Source organism: Oryx dammah, unplaced genomic scaffold (genome assembly GCF_014754425.2).
Source record: "Oryx dammah isolate SB20612 unplaced genomic scaffold, SCBI_Odam_1.1 HiC_scaffold_8, whole genome shotgun sequence".
Classification (NCBI taxonomy): domain Eukaryota; kingdom Metazoa; phylum Chordata; class Mammalia; order Artiodactyla; family Bovidae; genus Oryx; species Oryx dammah.
The window spans coordinates 56599582-56625345 of record NW_024070192.1 but is presented as its reverse complement, the minus strand read 5'-3'; the positions used below and the strand labels follow the sequence as shown (position 1 = coordinate 56625345).

The window sequence follows — 25764 nt, the reverse complement described above, 5'->3', positions numbered from 1 at the left end:
TTTCCAACCCATAATGGGACTTTTTTTTCCTTTGTTCTTTTTAATGTCACCATAGGCTAGAAGGGGCCTTGTTTTTCCTTCCCACCAACACTAAGCGTCTGACTAAGCAAATGAAAGGAAATGAATTAAATATTCAACTCAGAAAATAAATTTTTTGGAACCAAATATGTTTGAGTAGGACTCAGTCCCCTCAAGGAGCTAGCAGTATATGGAAGGAGGGGAACAAAATAACTATGTAAATTATCATAATGCTAAATTGAAGATATTAACTATTTTATGAATGGTAAAAAGTGCCAGTAGCTCAAAAGAACAATGAGGGAAATTGTTTTAAAATCAGGCAAGCATTTACAAGGAATGAAACACTTAAGATTTGGCTCTGAGAAATTTTGAATGGCAGCAATGGAACCAAAAGGGAATTGTAGTGACTGGAGGATAAAAGAAAAACTGTCATAATTTAAAAGCACTGAAAAAACTTTGAAATACAAGGTTGAAACAGATATCTCATTATTTATTCTACTATAAGCAACACAGTCTTGAGAAAATATTGCAACATGACTTATTAACTATTTGCACTGATACCCTAAGGTCCCCAAGGGCTCAGGCACACTCAGTCTGACAGACTTGCTATCTTAACTAACCTTAGTCCACTCTCTTGTTGTTTTTTGTTTTTGTCATCTATGGCAGACTGATTGTTTGCCCTACCAGCTGTGTCACAGCAGAAACTGTAAAGCCAGGTACTTGCTCTCTGAACCTCCTGCTTCTGAGGGTAGCCCATTCCTGGCCAGGACATATGAACGAAAATCTGCTTAGGAACTTTTGTAAAGCTTTTGGTTAATGAATAAGGACAGATGGAGCTCAGACCACTTTTTTTCCTTTCTTCCTGTCTTCAATATAGATATGTCTATAGCTTTGGAGGCCTTGCAACTACAAGGTTGCACTGGAGTAGAAATATAGAACCTGAGACCTTGATGCTGTTATCGGGCACACTCTAGGCTGCATAACTCCTGTTTGTTTGCCCCCGTAGTCGGTTGGTCTGTCACTTTCACCTGAAAGCATTCCTACTAATGTGCAACTTCTTTCCTGAATCCCTTCAGGCTATCTTGCTTTTACAGATCTGAAGATAGTCTTCCTTCTGGGGATGTGAATACTCAACAAAATATTGTTGAGCATTTACCATGTCCCAAAGACTGTACTGTATACCAGAAAGTGATGCAAAGATTTAAAACATAGCCAGTGCCCTCAAGGAACTCATGGTTGCCGTGAAAGAGTGATAAGTGCTATGACAGAAACTAGTACAAACCACAGAAGTACCACAGAAGAGGGAGAAATGAATTCTGCCAAGGAAATTAGGGGAGGATGCAGAAGAAGTACCACTCAGGTTGGTTCCAGCTTGATGAGCAGAAGTTTACAAGGCAGAAAAGAAAGGAAAATGTTAGTAATTTTAGGCAGAGTTAATAGTTTCTGCAAATGCAGTGAGGAGTTGAAAGAACATGACATGTATTGAGGAAAAGCAAAACGTTGAGAGTGATTGGAACATTTTGGCTTTTTTTTTTTTATGAAAGACTCTATTTTAAAATGAAAATAGAATTAAACTCTATGAAGCTACTTGTATAATTAATAGAAGGTAGTTAATTTAAATTCCGTCTACTTTGAATTTATGAAAACATGAGCTGGTCAGAAATTTCTCTCTAGATTGTAAATTCACATATTTAGATGTATGTGTTAGTGTATCACTTTCTAAGGAAATTAAAATATTAAGATTAGGAGGAGATTGCCTTAAGTAAAAGCAACATTTAAACACTTTTGAAGTACTTATTTTTGTTATAAATACTTAACATTTTTAGTTAAAGGTATTACAAACAATCATTAAAATACATCATTAAAGATCATTATCTCAAAGTGTAAATGAAAGTGGGAAAATAAGTTTTCTTAGTTAGAAAATCTCTTTGAGAGATTTCACTAGTTCCTCCTTTTTTCATTCATATTTGAGAGTTTTTAATTCCTTGAGTTTGTTATCCATCTTCTTTTCTGTTATTAATTAAAACAGATACATAATTTTAGAAAAGTTTGCTGAAGCTCCAGTCCTAAAACCCCAGATTCCAACATAGTATTTGGCAAATCTCTAACCTAAGGACATTTGTTATCAGGATCCCCAAATATAACAGCTTTTCTTTTTGTTCAGTAATTTAGTATAGTTAAATGAAGGGGAAAGGAATACTTGGGGGCCTAAAGCTGGATATGTTGATATAAAGCTAAGGGGAGATTTGCAGAGTTGACATCTGATTTCCTGGGTATTGTTGTCTATATCAGTCAAACCAAATCAATATATAGAAATAAAAATCAACTGTTTATAATTGAAGGTGTTTTTATACTGAATTATCAGAAATTATCATCATCACTGGTCAAATGAGAGATAACTCTCATATTTCTTAGCTTCTTATGATATTGATGATCTTTACTAAGTGCTGTTAGATTGAAAGATGCAAATAAGGAATATGTGTTCAGGCCTTACTTTTTACATGGCACCTGTTTACATGCTGTTTTAGAAAGTATGACTCTATAAGGCATTTACAGAATAGACTCTTAACTCATTTTAATAGATAGATATAGATGCATTTAAAAAAGAAGATAGGAAAAACAATAGAATAAATTGTCTTAGAAACACTTTTTGTTCTCCCATCTCACAGATTTACCTAAAGTGATGGGTTTAGCACTCAAAAGAAGTTTATTTTTATTATACTGATTAGCAGATTTTACTTTTAAATGAGTTCAACCTCTTTTAAAGAAGAGTATGAATTTACGTCAGTGTGGTCAATCTGATTTTGGTCAAGTAAACTGATTTACCAGGGTGCAAAATTTAGACCCATTTTTATAACTGTTAGCTAACTCAGGCTGCCATGACCAAGTACTGCAGCCTGAGTAACAACAGAAACTGTTTTCTCACAGTTCCGGAGGCTACAAAGTCCAAGGTTGAGGAACCAGGAATGTAGGTTTTACCCTAAGGCCCCTTCTTTTGACTTGTAGGCAGCTACCATCTTTCTGAGTACTCACATGGTCTCTTCTTTATTCACACACGAGTAGGGAGAGAGGAGTCAGAGTCTCTTTTTATAAGGCAGTAGTTTTATCAGATCAAAGCCCCACCTCTATGACACCATTTGTCATTAATTACTTGCTTAGATGCCCCTGTAGCTATACACAGCCACACTGGGGGTTGGGGCTTCAACATACAAATTTTGCAGGAACACACACACTCAGTCCATAACAATAGCAAAACTGTTAAGCAGGCAGTAGCTAATAATTGAGAATTAATATACTGTTTACATTTGAAAGAGAAGTCTGAGTACAACTTTTTTTGCTCTGCACAGAAGTTACATTATTGCAGAGCAGCATACTGGACGATGTCTAGATCAGAAGTTAAATTACTGACCTTCCATATAATTGACTCTATGATAAAGCTTCTTAACCTATTTTGGCATCAGTCTCCAATGTATAGCATTAGACAAGTGAATCAAGAATTTCTAAAATCTCTTTCTACTCAAAAATTCTTTGATTCTGAGAGTTCTACTTTCAGTATGACTGAATAATCTCCTGACAGACTAACTGTCTTTCAAAACTCAATTATAAACCCTGGGAAAAATCTGAAAAACAACCACTTGAAGCCCTCTAGAGAGTAAAATCAGGCAAATTCTGGACAATAGTCAAAAAGTGGAAGAAAGAACAAACCGGGGATAAGTTTCTTGTTTGTTCCACTTTCAGACTGAGGGCAGGACCCAGGGCTGGGACTAGAGTGAGGCAAGCAGAACCCTGTTAAGGGGAGCACTCACTCTTGGGTGCTGACTCTTCACTTACATGAATGAGCCTGCGGGTGAGCACCTTCTTAAATTTTGAACCGTGGACACCTTGCTTGCCTCACTCTACTCCAAGGCCTAACAGGACCCATGGAGCAGTAAAACTCTTGATAACCTGAAGTCTCTATGACATAGAACTAGAATATGAAGTTTGAAGCAAACTTTACTGATGGAAAGTGAGGGAAGAAAAGTCTAGAGAGGAGACAGCCAAATATAAGGCCCCCAGATTCTGTGTATAAATTCCACTCAACTCTGTGACTGACCCCACCAACCAAGCTCAGAAAAGATTGCAACAGCCCAGCCAAGGGGGTATAGAAAACTGTACTGAGATTTCAGTCATTGCCCAAGAGGTAGATAGAGCCTATAGCTTGAGTCTGACCAAGTAAATCTCCTGCAAAACTGAGAATATCAACACTCGTCAGAGTAATTATAATGGAATTCAGAGTTTCTACTGTATAACATTTATAATGTCCAGAATATAAAACACAATTACTCAATGTAAAAAGAAACAGGAAAGTATGACATTCTTAACCAAAAGGACAAAGAGCAGAGACAGACTCCAAAGGGATCCAGGTGCTGGAAAAGGATAAGAAAGTGCTTTTTAAAACTATGTTCAATGAAGTAAAGGAAAATGTATCACAATGAATGCAAAGATAGGATATATCAGCAGATAAATAGAAATCCTGTATTAAACTAATTGGAATTTCTAAAAGTAAAAAGCATAATGTTTCTAAAAATTATGGTAGTCTGGGGAATGGTAAAAATCATCAGGAATGGTATCTTTCTGGGGTGATGGTAATATTCTGTATATTGATGGTATTTTGGATTACACAGGTGTAAGCATTTGTCAAAAATCAGTAAATGTACACTTAAGGCTTGTGCATTTTATTGTATGTAAATTACATATCAAAGAAAAAATTCTAGATATACTTCCCAAATGAAAAAGGCCCTAAATCAGAGAATTGCCTACATCCTGACAAAGACACTCTGGTATATGACTGTTGTCTTTGAAGTTCATTCAAAAGTGGTTATTGAGTGAATATATTCCACAGTGGTGAACATTCCAGGTAGAAAGAACAGTATCTGAAGAACCATAGAAAGGAAGACATCAATACCTGTAGGAGACTAGACAGTAAGTAAGATTACTAAGACATGAAAATGAAAAAAGGTTGAAGCTATATTTTAAAAGTGTTTTTTAATGAGGTTGTTTGTATTGCTGTCTTTAGAGAGTTCCGTTGTTTTTAATTTTAAAGGAATAATTTATATATAATAAAAATAAGTGTGCAACTCACCGAGTTTTGGTAAATATATACAGTTACGTAATGCCACCATAAGCACATTAGAGAACACTTCCATCACCTCAGAACTTGTTCACATGCCTCTGTGTGGTCAGAGTCCGTTAGCCCTGGGGCCAGGCAGCCACTCCTCTGCCTTCTGTCACTATAGTTTTGCCTTTTTGAAAATTTCATATAAATAGTATGTGGCATCTTCCACTTAATATAGTGCTTTTGAGATTCATCTATGGTATGGACATCAATTGTATCAGTGTTGTTCAGCAGTATTGATTGATTGATATTCCACAATTTATCCAGTCACCACTTGATTGGCATTTGAATTCTTTCCATTTGGGGCTATTATGAATTAAGCTTCAGTGAAGATTCAAGCATGTCTTTCTGTGGATATGTGTTTTGAAAAGATTTTAAATGCCACACTACAGATATTTTACTTTTTTAAGTAGTAGTCAACTATTCTGCGAGCACTAATATTCCTTGAGGAGAAAGAGGAGAAAAAGCAAAGTTCTTTTATTTAAGTTTATAACTCTTTAATGTAATCAGTCTTGAGTTTATCTGACTGCATGAAAGCTATTGTTTGAAAGTTTTATCTGCTCTGCTAAAGTGTTTTTATTGCTTGTCTTTGCATCTTTTTAAAAATATATTTGATAAAATTGTAAGCAAATCTTTTTAAAGGTGAATACCCAAAAGAGGGACTTCCCAAGTGACACTAGTGGTAAAGAGCCTGCCTGCCAGTTCAAGAGACATAAGAGACGCGGTTTGCTCCTTGGATTGGGAAGATCCCTGGAGGGAGGGCATGACAGCCCACTCCAGTATTTTTGCCATGGAGAATCCCATGGACAGAGGAGCCTGGCTGGCTACAGTCCATAGAGTCAAGAGTCGGACACGACTGACACAAGATTTAATACACATGCTCGCCCACGTGCAAACCTGCAAAAGAGGTTTTGTTTTTATGATTTTTAAAAAATTTATTTGAAAGTACTGTGAAATCCTTTAATAGGTTTTCAAATAATCACATTTTTAAAAATTTTAAAACAAGGATGTTAACAGCAAAATGCTACATGATTAGGTACTAGTGATGCTTAGAGTTCCATTATTTGCCCTCTGTGTAGAAACATAAATGATCTTGATTTAATTTCATCTGCTCTGTGATAGTGTTTCTAAAATTGAATGTCTGTTGGTCCTCTACTATCCTGTTGTCAAAATCCACAAGTAACAGTTGTGCAAATATTTGTGTGAAAATCCCCTGATGAGTACAAAGGCCTTAATAACAATGATAAAATTTCAAATATGTGCTGGATTCCCTGAAACATCAACCTTCACAGGTGTCAAATTTCTGCAGTCAGTCAACAGTATTTCTTGAGTGCCTGGGCTGTTCTGAATCTGGTCACCATTTACCAGTCCTTGAATAGTAGTCACTAAACAAATGTGAGTAGAAAAAGTGTTGAGTGAAGTTTCTAAGAGATCCAGGGCCTAGATAGGTAAAGAGCCCAAGGTACTGCTGAGAATGTTCGGGAGATTACCCTGCTGGACAAGCATGAGGAGGAGATTTTGACCAGGGAGAGTTTGATGAGATTCCAAATCAGATTGAGAGACGGAATCTAGAAATTTCAGTCCACTGTCTCTAAGCTCACTTTTTCTGCCCAAGTTTACTGTGCCTAAATTTAAGGAGTACCCTTTTATGTTTTCTCTCCCTCTCCCTTTTTCTGTTTCTATTTTCCTAAATCAAGTTTGTCTACCTGTTACTCTCAGTTGACTCTTAGTTGCAGACAAATAGTAGTGTCCAGTTCAGACTACCTAACATATTGTTGATAATATGTTGTCATTAACCAGAGGAAATCAAGATACTTGACAGCAGCTTTGCCACTCTTAGTTACTGAATTCAGTCTTGCTGAATGGAGAAGAAAGAAGAAGATGTAGTTCATTTTCCCTTCTAATATGTGGATTAATTCATGTTCAGCAGCCACTGACCTCTTAATACCTTTATTATTGTAGCAGTGGCAGTGCTTCAAAGAAATCCCATTTATCTTTGTACACTTAAAAGTAATGATAAACACACACACACATTTAGGCTAAAGTACTGCTCAAAATTCTCCAAGCCAGGCTTCAGCAATATGTGAACCGTGAACTTCCAGATGTTCAAGCTGGTTTTAGAACAGGCAGAGGAACCAGACATCAAATTGCCAACATCCACTGGATCATCAAAAAAGCAAGAAAGTTCCAGAAAACATCTATTTCTACTTTATTGACTATGCCAAAGCCTTTGACTATTGGATCACAATAAACTGTGGAAAATTCTGAAAGAGATGGGAATACCAGACCACCTGACCTGCCTCTTGAGCAACCTATATGCAGGTCAGGAAGCAACAGTTAGAACTGGACATGGAACAACAGACTGGTTCCAAATAGGAAAGGAGTACATCAAGGCTGTATATTGTCACCCTGCTTATTAAACTTCTATGCATAGTACATCATGAGAAACGCTGGGCTGGAAGAAGCACAAGCTGAAATCAAGATTGCTGGGAGAAATATCAATAACCTCAGATATGCAGATGACACCACCCTTATGGCAGAAAGTGAAGAGGAACTCAAAAGCCTCTTAGTGAAAGTGAAAGAGGAGAGGAAAAGTTGGCTTAAAGCTCAACATTCAGAAAACGAAGATCATGGCATCTGGTCCCATCACTTCATGGGAAATAGATGGGGAAACAGTGGAAACAGTAGCAGACTTTATTTTTGGGGGCTCCAAAATCACTGCAGATGGTGATTGCAGCCATGACATTAAAAGATGCTTACTCCTTGGAAGGAAAATTATGACCAACCTAGATAGCATACTAAAAAGCAGAGACATTACTTTGCCAACAAAGATCTGTCTAGTCAAGGCTATGGTTTTTCCAGTGGTCATGTATGGATGTGAGAGTTGGACTGTGAGGAAAGCTGAGTGCCAAAGAATTGATGCTTTTGAACTGTGGTGTTGGAGAAGACTCTTGAGAGTCCCTTGGACTGCAAGGACATCCAACCAGTCCATTCTAAAAGAGATCAGTCCTGGGTGTTCATTGGAAGGACTGATGCTAAAGCTGAAACTCCAGTACTTTGGCCACCTGATGCAAAGAGTTGACTCATTGGTAAAGACTCTGATGCTGGGAGGGATTGGGGGCAGGAGGAGAAGGGGACAACAGAGAATGAGATGGCTGGATGGCATCACCGACTCGATGGACATGAATTTGAGTGATCTCTGGGAGATGGTGATGGGCAGGGAGGCCTGGCATGCTGCAGTTCATGGGGTCACAAAGAGTCGGACACGACTGAGTGACTGAACTGACTGACTGACTGATGCAGAGAGACATCTCTAGTGAAGAAAGTTTCAGTATGTTTCATGCCAAGTCCTATTAGTGCACAAAATGAAGTCTACTCTATGTTATTGATTTTAAGCCAAACAAACTTAAACCAGATCATTCCCCCAGCATTGTCTGAATGCCCAGAGACAATACCCAGTGAAGTTCCGCATTCTCGCCTTCAGTCTGGGTCATGGGATGAAAGCTAGCTCCATAGGAAAGAACATTTCAGCTGGCTTCTCGAATGTCTGCATATCAGAGTTAAGGGAAATCACCCCATGGTTTTAACTGTAAAAATAACTGCCTTTTGCATCTGTTGGGAAAAGAAATGTAGAAAATAAATGTTAGCTTTTTCCATCTTCCTAAGTGGATATTAGGGTAATAGTTACCCAAAAAGAGTGACATGATAAAGAGGACTATGAACTACCAGATAACTTCTAGGAATATTTTTACCATTTTGTTCCTTTAATGTATTATAGCTTTTAACCTGCTCATGAATAACCTCTAATTGGAAAAAACTTGTCTAATTATGTTAACATTTAAACTCCTGAATTTGAGACATAAAATATAAAAACATAAAATCTTCCTATATTATATAGTCATTTGCTTTTTCGTTTGTTTAAATGATAATGTGTGTTGTTGTTATTCGGTCGCTAAGTCACGTCCAACTTTTTGTGACCCCATGGACTGCAGCAACACCAGGCTTCCCTGTCCTTCACTGTCTCCTGGAGTTTGCTCTCAAACACATGTCCATTGAGTTGATGATGCCATCCAGCCGTCTCGTCCTCTGTCACCCACACTTCTCCTCCTGCCGTCAATTTTTCCCAGAATCAGGGTCTTTTCCAGTGAGTCAGCTCTTCACATCAGGGGCCAAAGGATTGACTGATGTGAGCTGCTTGCTATCCAGGGAACTCTCAAGAGTCTTCTCCAGCATCACATTTCAAAAGCATCAGTTCTTTGCTGCTCAGCCTTCTTTGTGGTTCAGATCTCACATTTGTACGTAACTACTGGAAAAACCATAGCTTTGGCTCTTTAGTTCTTCTTTGCTTTCTGACAATGTATGTGACCATGTGTAAAAAATCAGGTCACAAATCCAAAATTGTCTGTGAATATAGAGTTTATGCCAGTCTAACGTTAAGGAGTGTTTAAAGCACAATTCAGGAAATCTATATAGTTTTTTAATAAATTATTTCCTTAGAATGTTTTTATACTTAAAATACTATATTATCTGGTTATATATAGGTTACAACCATCTCTCAGTATAATAGATTCCTTTTTCATAGGAAAATTAGCTAGTACTTCTTTTAAAATTGGCACTGCAGGTCATACCTACAAATTAACTTGTACAATCCTAAATCTAACATTAGAATTTCTCTAAAATAGACTGCTTTGTGTTCAAGCCTATAAATTATTTCAGTTTCTTTCAAAAGAGCATTTTTCTAGGTGATAATGCAGAATTTGAGATGTTGAGAGTTTTGGGGTTTTTTTTTTTCAGTTCTTCAAAAAATCATTCAAAATACTTTGGGACCATTTAAAAATATTGATTGTTAGCAATGCTAACAAAAGTTAAGAAGATAGAAGCAGTATGACAATAGTGACAAGCATAGGCTAACACCCCTTGGCTTGGATTCACATTGTGACTGTACCATTATTAACAGTATGACCAGGGGCAGGTTCTGAAACCTCTTTATTCCTTCAGTTTCTTCTCAGTAGGATGAGGTTAATAATAGCACCTATCTCAAATGATTGTTAAACTGAGTTAATATTTATTAAATATTGTTATAAATTTGTAAAACATTTGATAAATACATAGTTTATTGTTAGGATAGTGATTCTCCACATTATTAGAGACTGATTGGTTTTATGTAGTCATCTTTTGGACAAAACAGTATTTTCCATCTATTCTATTTGAATTTTGGAATTTTCTATTAGGACCAGGGAGATAAGAGATAGCTTCCACAGTGGTTAAACTGAAGCTGGCTAGTAGCGGCTTATGAGAATTTTGTGAGCTAATTGTGAAACATAACCATTGTTAACAATTAAAAATTACATTAAATTTTCAATTTAAATATTTTTTTAAAAAAGAAATATAAATGCTCAAAACTTAGTACTTCCTAATTATTTTTCTTATCTTTGTCATTGAGGTTATTTATATCTCTTATGTCTGGGAAATCTACATCGTAGAGTACTACTACTCATTTCTTCCCAACTCTATAGTTCATTGACATCACATAAGTAGCTTGAAATCAGTCATTGGTAGGAGTATTTACACCACAGAAATCAGTAAATACTGTAAATTAGGGCTCCTTCTGCCGCCAAAAGCTCCTTGTTACACATTTATCATCACACCACTCAGTGAGTGTCAGATTGTCCCACTGGTTTCTGTTATTCTTTTACTAAATGTTAGCATGAGTGAAATAGAGATGATATGATTTCCTGTATTAAGAGAAGATTGTAAAAAAATATCCCAGCATATTAGTAGAGATTTCCCCTGTAGATAAATACCTTTCCTGTATTAAACATCCAGAATACTCTATGTCTGTAGAACCATAAAAGATGAAGACGGCGCTATTATTTTTCTTACTCTGAGTAACAGCAGTCTCCTTTCGTATATCATTGCAGTTATATATTCTTTGATAAGAGCCTCATGATAACCCTGTCAGCTAGGCAAGATGACTGCTATTCTCACTGTCATACAGACTCCACAAGATTATTACTTTCCCATAGTTTTTCAGTTTATAGTTGACGAATATTACATATAGATTCAGATTTTGTGACTGCAAAAAAAAGTTTCACTATGTGATGAATGTTACATTCTTTAGTGAAGCTTCATTAATTGTGAGTTAGAGACTCTCTCTTTTTTCTCAGAGCCACCTTTCCCTGACCTTTTGCCCTCTCCTTTCTCTTTTTCTCAAGACGGTGCATGCATGCTAAGTCATTTCAATCATGTCCAACTCTTTGCAACCCTATGGACTGTAGCCTGCCATGGGATTCTCCAGGCAAGAACACTGGAGTGGGTTGCCGTGCCCTCCTGCAGGGAATCTTCCTGACCCAGAGACTGAACCCAGGTCTCACGTCTCCTTCATTGGCAGGCAGGTTCTTTACCACTAGTGCCATCTGGGAAGCCCTTTCTCAAGAAATCAGATGCTAAAAGTCAAATGTGTTTGAGTTTTTATAACAGTTACACTAGCAAATGTTTTCTCAGATAGATTTGGTTATTTGAGCTCTCTGAGACTGATGCTATTGTCTTTGTTGTATTTTTAGAATTCTCATTCTCCATCATTTTTGCCCATCCCAGCTCCTGCCATCATCTGTGTGAGTCCACCACCCCTACTTTCCAGTTCGTTTTGTCCAATGCCCGTTTTTCCCCAGATTACTGTAGTCTTCCATTCCCACCACAGTCCTTGGCACCAACAGACAGTGGTTCAGACTCCTGACTCTCCCACTCAAGCCTCCCAGCTTTCCAGCTGAAAACATGGTTTACTGTCTTCAGTGAGATCTGCTTTCTCTGTCCTTCAGCTTCCACTGTTATTCTCATCTTCTTATTCAGCTTAAAGTCTGGGGCCCATTGTTCCAATCATTCTTACACATTCCGTCAGCTCACCTGGTGCTCTCTCCTTCCATCCCATCATTTAACAAGACTCTGGGCCTCAACAAGCTCAGTCTCTACCTTCTGCATAATATACCCATGTAATGAGCAATCCCACAGTCACACAACCATAATTCACTATATTCCCTAGATCTTTTAGTGTGTAGACAAGCTCAGCATTGTCTCTGGATCTAGTTCTGTTTGCGATTTTATCTTTTGGCAATGGATCTTTTTATTTCCTCTTGCTTTTCTGTGTCTCAATTTTGATTGTCGTTCACTGAAGGTACAAAACTATAGGGACTGAGGCAAGTGTTAGTTATTTTTTTTTTTAATTTATTTATTTATTTTTAATTTTTACTTTACAATTCTGTATTGGTTTTGGCATAGATTGACATGAATCCACCACAGGTGTACATGCGTTCCCAAACATGTTAAACTCAGATGTGGGTCTGTCTTTTCTGTCAGGCCTTTAGTGTGGGGAGGGTCATTCGCCCTCATTTGCAGGCAGGCTGGTTTTGCATTTTGTTTCTAGGCTTGTGCTGAGTTTGCCACAGGCTTCTCGTTCCTGCAGTGCTTGTCTGCTGTCCTCTTGTGCTTCAGTGAGGTCTGGGGCGCTGGGGGTGGGGGCCCTCGGGATACCTGCTGCCAACTCAGCGCATATTCCCTGTCTGCTCTCTCGCCTTGCCCCAGAGCAGGCAGCTCGGTGCCAGGTGAGTGGTGGATGGGGGGAATGGGGGCTGTAGGAGGGGCTCTTGGCTTTCCTACTGCAGTCTTTTAGGGTTTTAGGCAGGGCCTGTGCCCGACCCTCAGGGGCAGGACGTTCTCAGCCTTCCTGCCCTGTTAGAGAGCTGCTGAGTGCACAGGCGGGCCTCCTGCCCCCGCCTTGCGGAGGTACGTGCAGGACTCCAGATGTGGGCGGCCTCCTGCCCTCCCCTCCGTCGACTCGAGTCAGTGCAGGGTGAAGACATCAGGTCTTCTAACCCCCAGGGCAAAGGCGGTTTCCTGCAGTCTGGGAGGGACGGGGCTGTGACAGTTCCTTGCCCCGCCCCCGGGAACAGTGTCACACAAAGTCCTGTCCGTGGTGGCCCTTGCTTCTCCAGCTGCAGCCGCTATTACTTCGTGTCAGAGGAGGAGCCAGGGCCTGGATGATCCGCCTGCTGCACCCTTGAACCCGTGCGGGTCCTGTGTGCACCCGCGCCACCCAGAGACTCTCTGAGGTCTCCTGCCCACCCTCAGTCTTCCTCATGAGAGAAAGCAGGCTCTCTTGCATCTACGGCTCTGGGGACACCAAACTCCCTTGCTAGCCGATAAGCAGGCTTTACAGGTTGATTAGAGCTTTAGCTGTCTTCTTGCCTGCTTTTATGGCAGCACTTCTTCCTGTGCTCTGCCAAGAGAGAATGAGTTCACATGGCCCGTCTTCTCTCACGGGGGCTTACCACCCTTTGGAATCCAAGTCAGCCGAGGGCCGGCTCAGCGAGGAGCCAGTCTCAGAGCTGTGCGGCTCTCCCCGTGTAAGGTCAGAGCAACATTCTCTCGCAGCTTTCCTCATCTTAAGCAGCAGCAGACCTCCTGCTTCCCTTTTAAGAAACTTTCAAACAGTTTTCACAGGCCCTGCAAACCCTGTCTCCCTGCCCATTCTCCTGTCACTCCCCTTCACCCTCGCTCACCACCTTCTAGTAACAGTGCTGCCTCAGTCCCTCAGGTGTGCCAAGCTCTTCCCCCTCCCAGAGCCTTTGCACTTGCTGGCACTCTGCAGCCTAGAGCGTTCTTGCCCACATCTTACCCGGGTGACTCCAGCAATTCCAGAGATTCTTCCTTCCTCCTTCATCCCTTTCTCCAAACTGTGCATAAAACACTTTCTCATTCTTCCTCACAGCTGGACAGTATCCCCGTATCTGACATGTTGTCTTTAATCAGTCCCCAAGGGTGGTTATTTAGATGTTCAATCTTGTAGTTTTATAGTTAATTATCTTGTACATAAAGGGTATCTGTAAGATAAATTCTTAGAAGAACTGCCGGATGATATGGAGCCAGTTCAGGGGTTTCCCTGGTGGCTCAGGTGGTAAAGAATCTGCCTGCAATGTGAGAGACTTGTCTTCGATTCCTGAGTCAGGAAGATCCCCTAGATTCACTATGTGAATTCACTATTCACAGTGAGAACCCACTCCTGTATTCCTGCCTGGAGAATCCCATGGACAGAAGAATCTGATGGGCTATAGTCCATGGGGTCGCAAAGCGTCAGACACGACTGAGCAGCTAACATTTTTCAACCTAAGTGGTTAAGACTTTGGGCTCTACTATCTGCCAGCTGTGTAACCTTGGGCCAGTGATGGAAGCTGTCCATGCCTGTTTCCTCATTTGTAAAATGAGGGTAATAACAGGACCATTAAAATTGTTGTGAGATGTGAGAAAGTCGGTACATGTGTAACAAGTATGGCAACTCCATTATTGTGAACTATTGTTATTTGCATTTAAAGTTTAGGTAGATCTTGACAAGGTTCTCCCTTACATATGTGATCATATTTATATGCCCATCAATATGAGAATATTGCCTCTTCATACCCTCAACACAATGTCTTATTAAACTACTTTTTACCCTTCGCTAACATGATGAATATGGCCTCTCATAGTAGTTTAATTTGTATTTTTCTTGTGAAGAGTAAAATTAAGCTTATTTTCATATTTTAAGTATGTTCGTGTCTTGAATGTTCTACAGACTCCTATTTGTCATTTGTTTTCTTTTACTGATTTGTAAAAGTTATTTATGTATTAAGGAGTTTAACTTTTGTCTGTCCTATGAATACTCTTTCAGAGTATTCAATACTTTTTTTTCCTAGTTCTTATTCTTCTTTTTGATGATGTCTTTAATTATGATTACTTTTTTAATGTTCCATAAGACCAAGGTCCAAGTTTATTTGTTATTCATTATCTATCGAACACCAAGTAAAAAGCTGAACATATAAAATTAATCAATTACAAAAAATGGTCAATAAATATTTAATGAATGGGCCAATAAGACAAAGAGAACTTTAATACATAAGTAGACTGCGGAAATGGAAGGGAGCTATTTTGTATGGACATGTGAGGAGTTTGGTTTTGGATACACAGAGTGTTAGGTGACAGCCAGTATTCTAAGTTGAATTTGCAGGAGACTCCTTCTTTGGCAAAGTACTCATGAAGAGTACACTGGAACAAATGATCTGTGATGGAAAGAATGTTATGTGAGGGTTCAGAAACAAATACTTGCAGTCAGAAACAATAGTTGTCATAACAGTTTTAAAGCAAATATGAAAAGAAAAGGAAAATAAGAGCCTTATGTATTTGCAAGTATAAAGATGTGGGGAAGGTACAAAATTTTTAATGCCTTGAGTCTATTACTAATATAACAAGTATCAAAAAGTATTTAGATAATATGTTGTATTTATACCCAAATCACTTACTATGAAGTGATGAAAACCTTTACTATGGGAAAATTGAACCCATCATAGTTATACAAGCTTGTAGGAATCAAAAGTGCCCTTTCTCTATAAAGTAGGATATTTGGTTTATCAGTATATTGTGGTTTTTAGTTTATAAATGGACAGTGATTGTGTTTTCCATCAATGAACTCTTATTGAAAGATAGCTGCTATCACATTAATCCCCAAGTCGTTTTTTCAGACTGTATTACCTGCATGAAAAAGAAGAAACTACCCTGTTTCCTAAAAGGAAATACTGTTTTTTCAGAACAGATAATTTATTCTAAAATACTACTTAATTCACAAGAATATCTTGATGGCTACAGTCATTGATAATCATTTTGACTTATATAGATATGAACTGGTACCTTTAATAAATCTGTTGTGAAGTTATAGTCTTTGTAATAATTGTAAGAAAATAATCAGACAGAAACTTTATTTAGATGGCATGGGGATGTGGTATCCCAATGTCAATCTCAAATTTCAAAGGACCCCATGGATTAAATATGGATACTGTCTTTAAATATGCATATTTTTTTCTCCTCATTAAAAAAAAAGGCCTGTGAATTAAGATTAGAAATATGACTGTAACTGTACTTGACAGTCAAGTCATTTAAAGGAAAATCTTGGTCACATTAGAATGTCTTTCTACTTGTAGCATGTCTTTGCCTTATTGATTAGCATTCCTGGCATTTCTGAACATTTTTCTCATAAAAGCATGGTTTTTGTGTATAGTCATCAGATTCTTCCCTTCAAGTGAGAGACTTGTCGATGAAGAATGAAGTGATCTGTACAAAGATGCAGAAAGCGTAAAGAAGATAAATCTATATGAACTGAGGCAGCAGCAGCGGTTGATCACCGCCTGACTGAATGCGTGCTGGCCATGAATACTAGCAGAGATGTATGCAATGTCACTTCAGGGGCTTTTAAGAAACTAGTCATTTGCTTATGATGAGTCCCCAGAAATGCTTCTTTTCTGCTTAAAATAGAAAGATTTATTCATTAAGAAGTAAAAGAAACTCCTAGGTGGCCTGTGTTAATCTGCAGAAGAAATAATTATAGAATTTTGGGCCAAGGTCTTATTTTGTACACCTGTGTTAAAATATTGGAGGTAAATATAAAATAAAGCTTGTTCTGTTTTTCTTAGTTATAAAAACAACATACTTAGAGCTGTTCTCAAAGAATGCAAAGTAAATGGTGATCGAGTAAGGTTTTATTTCATTCATAGTTGCACTTCCTGATTTTTGCTCTGCTGCTTGCTGAGACTTTGAAAGTGAAGTCAATGGTTTATTGTTATAGCTTAATTACTTTCTAAAGAAGTAAGCTACCTGTGCCATGAGTCTGTTCTTTGGCAGAGGAGACTTCAAAGGAGACTTGATAAGTCAGTACCAAAGACTAATCCAATTACAACCCTTAATAATACTCAGGGGTGGAGCCAAAAGATGGAAACCCTGTCTTCTAAAGGAGTACCACCCATGTATGAGCAGTAAACTCTTTGCAACCCCATGGACTGTAGCCTACCAGGCTCCTGTGTCCATGGAATTTTCCAGGCAAGAATACTGGAGCGGGTTGCCATTTCCTTCTCCTGGGGATCTTCCCAACCCAGAAAGATATAAATGTCTCTTGGACCTTTTATATGGGCAGGCAGATTCTTTACCACTGGCGGCACCTGGGAAGGCCGACCTACCCATAACTGGAATATAAGAGAATGGGCTGCCTCATCCTGAACCTGTTCTGTTGGCATGATGAGAATAAAAATGTACTAATTTACAGAAATATGGTCAAATAATTGCTTGCTTACTTCAATCTGCATTTCTTTACATCTGACTAATTATTCTCAACCCCACTACAGAGCTGGAAGCTAAGTTTAGCAAATGATTTGGCCACTTATGTTTAGTGCACAAAATTCTTAATTAATGAAATAAAATACCACAATCCAAGGTAAATCACTTTGCTAAGCTTTCAAACTTCATAAGGTATTTTGTCTTGTGCAAGAGCTACTTGCAAACCCCTGCTGATCTGGCACTCATATAGCAATTCCCTGTAGAACTGAGCAAAAGAATGTAAAGGGAGCCAATTAAAGAAACTTTGAGCCCAAATAGATAAGCAGAGGCCATCTTGTCCATCCTTCTACCTCCCGGCAAAAACCATCCGCTGCACCACAAGTTTTGGCATGAATCCTGCTGACAAAAATGCTCACCACATGTAAATGACAAGTCATAATCCATTTAATGCAACTAAAGCAGATTGTTAACTGAAGACTTGTTTATTGTGTTCTAAGATGCTGAATATGAAAGCTCATCTGAATTGTTTTAATTCCTCCTTTCTAGACAATTATTTTGTACAAGAAACATACTCAAATAATTGTAAAGCAGTGGGAATTCTGTGCCCAGGAAATAAAGTTATCTTTATCGTCTTATTAAATGTATTTTTTGGTTTCCTTTCACTGTAGGTCTACCTTACGGGTGGGAGGAAGCTTACACAGCAGATGGAATCAAGTACTTCATCAAGTAAGTACAAGCATCCCAACCAAGTAAGCAGTTTTCTTCACATCTGGAGAGAACCTGGAAGTTGCAGAATAATCAGTAAAACAAGAAACCCTCTTGGAGGTTACAAAAATTACTAACAAGAAATGAAACTTTACCATTTTCATCTCATGTGATTTAAATGTTAATATCATTTAGGGAGGAAAAACCTAATAATTAATTCAAGGGAAACATCAAAAAATTGGAACAAGACTGTCATTTAAACCTAAATGTTACTACCTGAATTCATTTCTGGCTAAAAGTATTAATATTTATGCAAAGTTAATATCTGTTGAAAAAAATCTGTTTTGTGTCTTAAAACTTATTAACAATAATACTAATAACAATCAACATTTTTCATGCTTTACAGTATACACAGTTCATTCATTCTGCGAAGATTCTTTGAGCATTTGCTGTGTGGCAGGCAATATTCCATACTATAGTGAAATATATAGACTGTTTCTCTGATATTAGGGAATTTACTTAATAGGGAAGAAAAGCATTCAATATATAACTGAACAGATAAATGAGACAGTATAAGAACAGATCGCATCTCAATGGGTTCGCAGAACATCCTTCACGTATAGATGAAGAAAATAAGTACTAGAGTAGTTGCCCAAAAATCCACAGCTGACTAAATCACCCAACCAGAAGAGAATCCAAGTCTTCTGCCACCAGGATTCTTTCTGCTGTACTAGACTATCACTGTCAGAGACCTTTCTTCTAAAGTCTTGGCAGAAATACGTTTTCTAGCTGCTGGGCAGCTATACTTGCACTGTGCTCTGGGTAACTCTTCTCATGTCAGAGTTGGAGTCAGGAGAACACAAAGGGGACTCCCAATCGACTCTTCAGATCTCAAGAGACTTTCTTACATGGCCTTTCTTTAAGCAAATGATCCTTGATGTACACGTGGCAAGGAAAAGAGAGATGTATCCTTGCTGCTCTTTCAAACATACAAGTATTTTTCTAAGCAGTATCCACATTTTGAATTTTTAACTTCTGTGATTTTACACAGATTCCCACATCTCTCTTCATCTCAGTTTTCTCATCAAAAAATAAGGGGGATTTTACGTGCTTTGTAGAGTTGTTAAATGTTAAGCACCTACCGTAAAATTTTGAACACAATAGATGCCTAATAAGACAGTCGTCATTAATTTACAATCTGGAGAAAACATCATGGTGGAAAAAAGAACAGGAAAAATTGTATGACATTTAAAACATTGAAAATTCAAAAGCTTCATATTTTAAAAACATTTAAGGGAAAGCTAGGAGTAAAGCTGGCAAAGTATTTTGATTTATTTTTCTTTTGGTCTCTAGCAAAAAGTAATTAACAAAGCAAAGGTGTAGCTTATAACACATGAAGGAGAAAGGGACTTTGGGAGCAAAGAACTCAGGAATTCCATGTACAGATTACATTTAGGGTCACTTCCCAAATCGTAACTCTTCCAGAAGGAACATTTTGCTTCAATATGCTGTTTTAAGTATGTTTATTCCTGAAAGACTTGAATCACTATTGTATAGGGATGGCAAGAAAATGAAAAATCACATTCAAATTTATGTCAGTTGGTAAAGAATCTGCCTGCAATGCCAGAGACCCCGGTTTGACCTGGATGGGAAAAATCCCCTGGAGAAGGGATAGGCCACCCACTCCAGTATTCTTGGCCTTCCCTGGTGGCTCAGCTGGTAGAGAATCCACCTGCAATGCGGGAGACCTGTGTTTGATTCCTCGGTTGGGAAGATGCCCTGGAGAAGGGAAAGGAAAGGCTACCCACTCTGGTATTCTGGCCTGGAGAATGTCCAAGGGGTCACAAAGAGTCGGACACGACTGAGCAAGTTTCACTTCACTTTTCTTTCTTACGTTCACTTGTGATGCATACAGGAATAAATGTAGGCCTGGGGGATGATGCTTAGCAACCAGGCATCTGTTAGGTGTTGGGTTTTTTTTTTATGCGTTGTATCATGTAACCTTCCTAACAATGTGGAAAGTGGGCATTGCTCAGCTCTTAATAGGATGATATGATGGTGGTGAGCCGCATCCTGCTCTCAACCATGCCTATCTCCTAGAAGATCTCCAAAAGAAGTGCTCCATCAAAGGAAGGCAAACTAGCCTTCCCTGCAAACCAGGGTTCTTAATTCAGAGGCCTTTGAAAAATGTTAGTAAAGGGGTCTGGACCCAGTGGGGAACTCCGCTTCACCCCAGCTGCGCCTTAGCCATCTGTCAGTATCCTGACACGCCGCTGTGTCAGAGCCTACCCAGTGCCCTGTGAGGGAAGGGTACTAACGGCGCCATCACCCACCACCAAAGAAAATGAGGGGGAGAGAGACGTGAGTGTGAGAGGGTCAGAGTGAGTGTGCCCCGTCGCCTGGGACCCAGAGGTTTAAGCCACTGTCCTTTGTGCGCTAGAACAGTAGCCTCGGGCTGGGCTTCTGCTACAAAGGAGAATAGCATCCAAGGGGAGGAGGAAAGAGAAGTAAGCAAGCCCTTTAACTGCCTTGAGATCTAGCTCAGTCTCTGTGACGAAATAGAAAGAGACACTGCATTTGTGTAGTCCACTCCAGTTGTAGAAAACACATTCCTTCGGGAGTTCTCCTTGACCTTAATCTTGACTCCTACCAAAAGCAGAAAAGAGAGAAGATTTTTTAAAGCATAGTGGTGGGTATCCTGTCTCTCCATTACAATTGGAGAAACTGGGGAAAAGAGGCTAAACTGGTCCAGGTCATGCAGTCGTAAAATTTCAGAGTCAAGATACAGATCCAGGGTTGTCTGAGTCCAAGCCATCCCCCTAAAACACGCCCCCATGCGGCACCTCTCCATCTCCTTATTTTAACATGGCGTGTTTACGTGTGACCAGAAAAATTTATAAACAGATCTTGATTCAGGTAGATTTCTATACTTGTCTCATGAAGGAATGGGGTGCTTACCATCCAGCACCAACATTTATTTTAGTTTAACTATTCTTAATGGATGTCTTATTCTAAAAGTACTGCATGCTTCCCTACCTTCTTATACCAAGGCCGGTGAACAAAATCATTATGAACATCTGGCTTATACACAATTCAGTGAGTTCTGCAGGGGAATATTAAGCAGTATAAGCTAGAATGAGACAGAGCTGTCATCTCCCCCTGCTCTCAACATGCCTGGCCATCTCCTTATTTCCATTCCCCTTTTTTATCCTCTACACACTTTACCATCTTCCCCAAGAGTTTCCTGTTTGAGGAGAACAGGATGCCAAATAATCAGACTAATTTGAATTGCTTGTATATGGTCCTTGAGTGCCTGATGGCATAAAAGATGGCATAAAAGAACACGCTTGCAATGCAGGAAACCTGAGTTCAATTCCTGGGTCAGGAAGATCCCCTGGAGGAGGAGATGGCAACCCACTCCAGTTTTTTGCCAGGATTATCTCATGGACAGAGGAGCCGGTGGGCTGCCATCCATGGAGTCACCAGAGTCTGATACAACTTAGTGGCTAAACCACCACCAGTCCTGAAGTGTGAGTCTACAGGGGACTATATGTGAATCAAATGTGTAAGTTCTAATGCTGGTGCATTTGTTTGAGAAAGGCCATCTGGTGTAGGGAAAAGAGCACGGGCTTTGAATTTGCAGCAAGTTGGGTTCAAATGCTGGTGGCTGCATAGAATTGCTGAACAACCTCGGCCTCTGTGCTTAACCTCTCTGTTCTTTAATGTCTACATTTATAAAACAGAAAGACTATTACCCTTCAGAGAGTGAACTCCTCACAGAATGAATTAGTTTATGTATGTAAAGAATGTATCATGACACCTGACCCAGAGCATACACTTTGAGCCAAGGTTAGGCCTCTTCACTCCCTTCTCACTGCCATCTCCATGAGGGTTTCATCTCAGCTCTTAGCTGCCTCAAATGGGTTGCTAAATAAGTAATGTCCGAATAAGCAAGCATCCACTTTATGTCTTCCTTGAAACTATTTAGACTTTTGTTTTTTCATCTTTTTACTCTCCCAACCAAAATTTTGAGCCTGGATAGACTGTGTTCCCTTTTGAGTAGGAGTAGTTCATTTACCTGGAGAAGGCAATGGCACCCTACTCCAGTACTCTTGCCTGGAAAATCCCATGGATGGAGGAGCCTGGTGGGCTGCAGTCCATGGGGTCGCTAAGTTTCGAACACAACTAAGCGACTTCACTTTCACTTTTCACTTTCATGCATTGGAGAAGGAAATGGCAACCCGCTCCAGTGTTCTTGCCTGGAGAATCCCAAGGACGGGGGAGCCTGGTGGGCTGCCGTCTGTGGGGTTGCACAGAGTTGGACACGACTGAAGCGACTTAGCAGCAGCAGCAGTTCATTTACCACGTGAATCGTACTTTGGAGGTAAGAATAGCAAGTAATGAACTCAGGTCATTGCCTCTGTCACCTTTACTTAGAAAGAACAGTGACTGAACTCACCTTTCCAGAGCACTGAAGTAGATGACAGTCTGTGTACATACAGTCTCTTCCCTGAGATTGACACCTGTCACTGTCTTCCCAGAAACTGAATGATTCCATCTGGTGGAAGCCTAGCCTTGGGCGAAGGAGTAACTGTCAGTGCTGTCCCGAGAACACCTAGATGAAGACGGTCCTCACTGAATATTCCGATCCACCCACACGTCCATTGCACATGCATTAACACTTTGTAGTCAGTCATCTGCTTACATTCTGACACAAGAGAAGAAAGCATTTTACCTGGTATAAACAAGTACAGTCAAAATGCTGGCATTGTTAGAGCCAGCGTTTCATGGAATTAACAAACTTCTATATATGTATATGTGTATATACAACTATTTGCATTTGCATATGCAAATAGGCAGAGCTTACTCACTTGCTATATATGTCAATGCATTCAAGGGAAATTTTTCTTATTTTATCATTAGAGAAAGAGTTGTAGCATTCTTCTATTCAATGACAAAATGCCAGTTATCTTAATGTTGCTGTAATGAAACTATCTAGTGAATCTGACCATCTTACCACCCAACTTCTTATCTTCCATTTGTAGTTATATACTATTACTTATTTACAATAGTTTTTTGACATCATTTCACTTTAAAAGTTCATATACTTCGCATGTTATAATTTAACAAAATTATTATGAGACCTATGTTTAATAGTAAAAAATGAACTTAAATATTACAGACTAGAATAGCTGCTACATTGCTTTCATTGAACTCTTTTTTCTATTGAAAAAAAATAGAGATTCACTGTGGTCAATAGCCTTGATTTCATGTATTAATTCTCTATTGCTGCTTAATAAATTCCCACAAATTTTGCTGCCTTAAACAGTAAACATTTATTTTCTTAGCCAAGTTTCAGAGGGTCAAGAACCAGAAGTGCTTTTGCTAGATCATTCTGATTCTCTCTCTGTCTGGGTTTCTCATGAAGTTGTAATCAAGCTCTTAGCGAGGTCTGGGAATTGAAGAGTAGCTTAGTGGGGCTGGAATATTTGTTCCAAGCTCGCATGAGAGGTTTCGGTTCCTCACCATACCTGGACCTTTCTCCATTGATAGGGTCATAGGGCTACACAAACATGGCAGCTGGCTTCCTCAGAGCAAGGAACAAAAGAAACAGTGAGAGAAAGAGAAACACCAAAACAAGAGCTGCAGTGTGTTCTATAACCAATCTCAGAAGTGAGCGACTTCCTTTCTGCTGTGTGCTACTATTCACACAGACCCCGGTACAATCTAGGAGGCAGCTACATAAGAGTGTCCATGCCAGAAGGTAAGGAGCTGTCCTAGAGGACAGTGCTGTTTCACAGTGTAGTATGTGTAATATATTAATAATTAAATCATAATATAATCTATACATCTGTACAAACAACACAAAAATCTCAATATCATATTCTTGCTTGAAAGATTAAGTTGTACTGTTGCTGATTTTTTCAAGTAGATATAATCATTGGTTTTTAAAAGTGACTCATCCTTGACTTATGGTTCCTTTTTGCTGATAACACCTTTATATTAACCTGAGATAGCACTCCACATATTATAAAACCTGTTCTCCATTACATAGGAGATATTAACTTCCAGCATTACCACTGCATATCAGTAAAATCTGAGCAGTCTGTGATTTCTGAATAAAACAGAAGTTTCTGTCTTATAGCAGAGAAGGCAAATAGATTTCAACTCACTTTCTCAAGTGTTGCTTATGAAGAATTCTGAGGCCACATTCAGCCTCACTGATGTGTGTCTTGATCCATTAGCAGTGTCTGCTGTGCCAGAGGAAGAGACATGTGGGACACGTGCCACATCTTGTGGTCTCTGGTCTTCCAGAGCATGTTGCCAACATATGAACTCTGTGGGATGAGCAGTAATAATGCAGACTGTAGTTTGGAGTGAAAAGTTAAACAGTGATGCCTTCTCCCAAAACAAGTACAGTACATAAGAGCTTTGCCTTTATGACTTCAAAGGAAAGCTGATTTCCAGTGGGCCTGTTTTTCTCATATCTTTCTAGTCCAAGTTCATTAGCTACCCTAAATGATGGTCTGAATTTGGGTTGTTAAAGTGTTAGTCAGTCATGTCTAATTTTTTGTGACCTCGTGGACTGTAGCCCACCAGGCTCCTCTGTCCATGAGATTCTCCAGGCAGGAGTACTGGAGTGGGTAGCCTTTCCCTTCTCCAGAGGATCTTCCCAACCCAGGGATCAAACCCAGGTCTCCTGCATTGCAGGCAGATTCTTTACCATCTGAGCCACCAGGGCTGCCCAGCTTGGGGTAGAATATCCTATTAGGTTGTTTCCAGGCAGGAAAAAAATGTAGATCATAACCTGTATATGAATGAAATTTGTCATTATCAGCCTGCTGTATTAATTAGAGGCTTAAGTTACATTCATCATCTCATTTATAAAAGAATGCACATAGTAATTCTAACGTGACTAGAAATTAGGGAAGGGAGGGTGGAGAGCAAGGGATGTTTTCTGGATTGGAAATAAAAAGCTACTACTGTTAAGTTTTCCTAAATCCTTGGCAGATGATTTTTTTTATTTATTTATTTTTAACTGAAGGATAATCGCTTTACAATATTGTATTCGTTTTGCAAGGAGTCGCACACGCCTGAGAGACTAAGCACACACATAGGTTGACATGAAGCAGCCATAGGTATACATATGTCCCCTCCCTTTGGAACCTCCCTCCCACCCTCTCCCACCCCTCTAGGTTGTCACGGAGCCCCAGTTTGAGTCCCCTGGGTCATACAGCAAATTCCCACTGGCTATCCATTTTGAGTACGGTAGTGTATCTGTTTTCACGACGCTCTCTGTATTCATTCTACCCACTCTGTCCCCTGTCCCGTGTCCATACTCTGTTCTCTATGTCTGTTCTCCCTTGCTGCTTGGCAGATGATTTGAACTCCACTTTAGTAGATACTGTCAGGAGCCCTCCCTCTGAAGACCTCATTAATTTAGCTGCTTTGATTAATTTTGAATGAGTTAAGAAAAACCCACAGACAGACCTCTAAAGTTTAAGTCTCACTTGATGAACTGTTAGGACAATTTCTATGCTCCTAACTTCAGTATCAGTAAGGAGCAATGGGGTAGGCTCTTCAATCCTGAGCATTTCATTCTTAATAAGACTATAATGAAGAAACCAGCAGAGGACTTGAGGGAGGGAATATGGAGCTTTTTAACGGTTTGTCTCCAAACACTTCTTAGCTATGAGTAAACTGTAAGGTATTGAAACCAGGTTTGGATGTACACATCTATGTGATAACTGGTTTAG

The 25764-nt window shown here is 39.3% G+C and overlaps 1 protein-coding gene across 1 annotated transcript in view; it reads left to right on the top strand.

Moving 5' to 3' along the window:
* Window positions 1–25764, top strand: part of STXBP4 (syntaxin binding protein 4) — a 233329-nt gene that overhangs the window by 189469 nt on the left and 18096 nt on the right. Inside the window, exon 18 of the mRNA XM_040244299.1 lies at window positions 17971–18028. Coding sequence (XP_040100233.1) covers window positions 17971–18028 — 58 coding nt within the window. The remainder of the gene's footprint in view (window positions 1–17970; window positions 18029–25764) is intronic.